The sequence below is a fragment of the Sander lucioperca genome, chromosome 6 (assembly GCF_008315115.2).
Source record: "Sander lucioperca isolate FBNREF2018 chromosome 6, SLUC_FBN_1.2, whole genome shotgun sequence".
Classification (NCBI taxonomy): Eukaryota; Metazoa; Chordata; class Actinopteri; order Perciformes; family Percidae; genus Sander; species Sander lucioperca.
Genome location: NC_050178.1, coordinates 21,569,151 through 21,571,650, shown reverse-complemented (window position 1 = coordinate 21,571,650; position 2,500 = coordinate 21,569,151). Strand labels below are relative to the sequence as shown.

Genomic DNA, 2,500 nt, shown 5'->3' with positions numbered 1-2,500 from the left:
GGATGTTGTCTCTGAGCGTTGCGTTCAGGATCCAGGCCTGCTGAGCCACGTAGGCCAGCCGTCCTCTGACCGCCACGCTGCCCTCCAGTGGCGTCATCTGTCAGAACACCAATCAGTGATCAGGGAAGGAACAGCAGGAAGTGAGTGTTGCGTAGACACGATGTTGTGGTGTCGGTACGGTTGAGGCTAGAAGGGATATAGCTACGGCAACGACAGTCAAGTTTAGGGAAAAGAGTGAGTGTGTGTGTGTGTCTCTGTGTGTGTGTGTGTGTGTGTGTGTGTGTAGGTAACATCACCTGTCCTAAGATAGCAGAGATCAGGGAGGTTTTTCCGCTGCCGACGCTCCCGCAGACACCGACCAGCTTCCCCTAAACACACCGCAGTTACACATCACATCCTGGATACTAGATGACATCACACTGACCATCCTAGATACTAGATGACATCACACTGACCATCGTGCTGTCTGTTAAAGAGCTGTTAGTCACTGAGGAAGTGGTTAAAAGAACTCCGGTACTCTGATGCACAGAAAGTTAAGCTTAAGTCATAAAAATAGTCTTTTTATGATGTAGAGGTGCATTGTTTGAAGGTTGCGAGAACGAAAGAGGAAGTTGCACCACACAGAGACCCCGACCACGGTGTTTGTGTGTGTGTGTGTGTGTGTGTGTGTGTGTGTGAGTGTGTGTGATACCTGCTGGACGCTCAGGTTGATGCAGTGCAGGGTGCTCTGCAGTCTCTGGGAGGGAGGGGGGGCAGTATTCCTGTCTTCCTCCTCTGGACCGGAGGCTCCTCCTCTTCCTGTCAGCAGGGAGCCGCTCACTTCCTCTTCCTGCAGAACCGCTCGCTCGCTGCACCTGAAGTGCAACACACACTCTTAGGGTCCTATCTCGCACCCGGCGCAGCGCAGCACAAAGCCCGACGCAAGTGTCTCTGCTAGTTTAAGACCGACCCAGTTGTCAGTTTCCCGTCCAGCGTCCACGTCGTTTAAACAGCAAATGCACCTGCTCCCATCTGTGGCCCATGGCTGGTCTTACAGGGAGGTGTGTTCAGGTGCATTCTGGGTGTGCTGGTCTTACAGGGAGGTGTGTTCAGGTGCATTCTGGGAGTGTTGCTATCTTGAGGCAGCAGGAAGTGATCGCTCCATTGACCAACAAAAACCTGGTCTAAAGTCAATAACGCAGCATTTCATTGTTATTTTTTTAGATTATTTTTTTGGTCTTTTCCACCTTTAATTTTTGATAGGACAGCTAGGTGAGAAAGGGGAGAAAGGGGAGACGGGGGGGGGGGGGGGGGGAGACATGCAAGAAATTGTCACAGGTCGGATTCGAACCCTGGACCTCTGCGTCGAGGTATAAACCTCTCAGTATATGTGCGCCTGCTCTACCACTGATCCAACCAGGCCACACATTTCATTGTTATTTTAACAGAGCATTAGTAAAATGCTCCTAGGCTCGTGCACAGCGTGCACACTATGCTTGTTACACACACAGGGACGCACAGCAGCACACACACACACACACACACACACACACACACACACACACACACACACACAGCAGCACACACACATGCAGAAGATTACAAATAAAAATATTACGGTGTAAATCCTCCATCATAACAGCAATGCTCCAAGGTCCAAACATGCCTGGCTTTTAAAGGGAATGGGAGATGATCTCTGATTGGTTGATTGCATGTTACGCCCAAAACACACCTGCACCAGGCGCTTCACGCCGTGACCTCAGACCGTTAAAATAGGGCCCTATACTCTTCCTGCCGCTCCGTCTCGTGATGCGTCTCACGCCCTCAGTCGGGCTGTGTGAGTGTAATGGTTTACCTGTGTCGGCGTCGGCCAGCGGTCCGGACACACGGGCTAGGCTGAGCGCTCTGCCCGCCGCCGTCCCACGCCAGACTGGCCCCACACATCTCCACGGCAACCTGAGGATCGCTAGGCAACGCACAGACACTGTCCACCTCGGCCATGAGGAAGAGACTCTGAGGAGGAGAAGGACAGAGAGGAGTGAGAGCCGTCCTTTCTGCTCCTTCTCGGCGGGTTTCTACAGCGCTGAACTGACCTGGAATCTGTCCACGGCCACCGCCGCCTCCGACAGAGACTTGACGGAGAACGGAGTCACTTTGAGGGCAAAGGTCATGGCGTTGAACACCGTCACCACGGTGAAGGCCTGCACGCACACACACACGCACACACACACACACACACATCAGATCAGATCAGAACCAGGACACGTCAACAGTTAGCACACAGCTAACAACAGGAGCTAGCTCTCTATTTGATGTTAGAGACAGAGAGAGAGACAGATAGACAGACAGACAGACAGACAGACAGAGAGAGAGAGAGAGAGAGAGAGAGAGAGACAGATAGACAGACAGACAGACAGACAGACAGAGAGAGAGAGAGAGAGAGAGAGACAGACAGACAGTCAGCTGTTACATCACTAACAGGTAGTTTCTCTGAGTTTGGGTACCTGCGCTGCTGTCAGGT

At 52.3% G+C, this 2,500-nt stretch overlaps 1 protein-coding gene across 5 annotated transcripts in view; it reads right to left on the bottom strand.

Annotated features, from left to right (window-relative positions):
- abcc5 (ATP-binding cassette, sub-family C (CFTR/MRP), member 5) overlaps positions 1–2,500 on the bottom strand; it is a 36,617-nt gene that overhangs the window by 28,778 nt on the left and 5,339 nt on the right. For all 5 annotated transcript variants that reach the window (XM_036002075.1, XM_036002074.1, XM_036002072.1 and 2 more), the window contains exons 9-14: positions 2,484–2,500; positions 2,073–2,180; positions 1,835–1,992; positions 692–854; positions 297–368; positions 1–97 (exon numbers count right to left, since the gene is read on the bottom strand). The exon at positions 1–97 is cut by the window's left edge and continues 28 nt beyond it; the exon at positions 2,484–2,500 is cut by the window's right edge and continues 132 nt beyond it. In XM_036002075.1, coding sequence (XP_035857968.1) covers positions 1–97; positions 297–368; positions 692–854; positions 1,835–1,992; positions 2,073–2,180; positions 2,484–2,500 — 615 coding nt within the window. The remainder of the gene's footprint in view (positions 98–296; positions 369–691; positions 855–1,834; positions 1,993–2,072; positions 2,181–2,483) is intronic.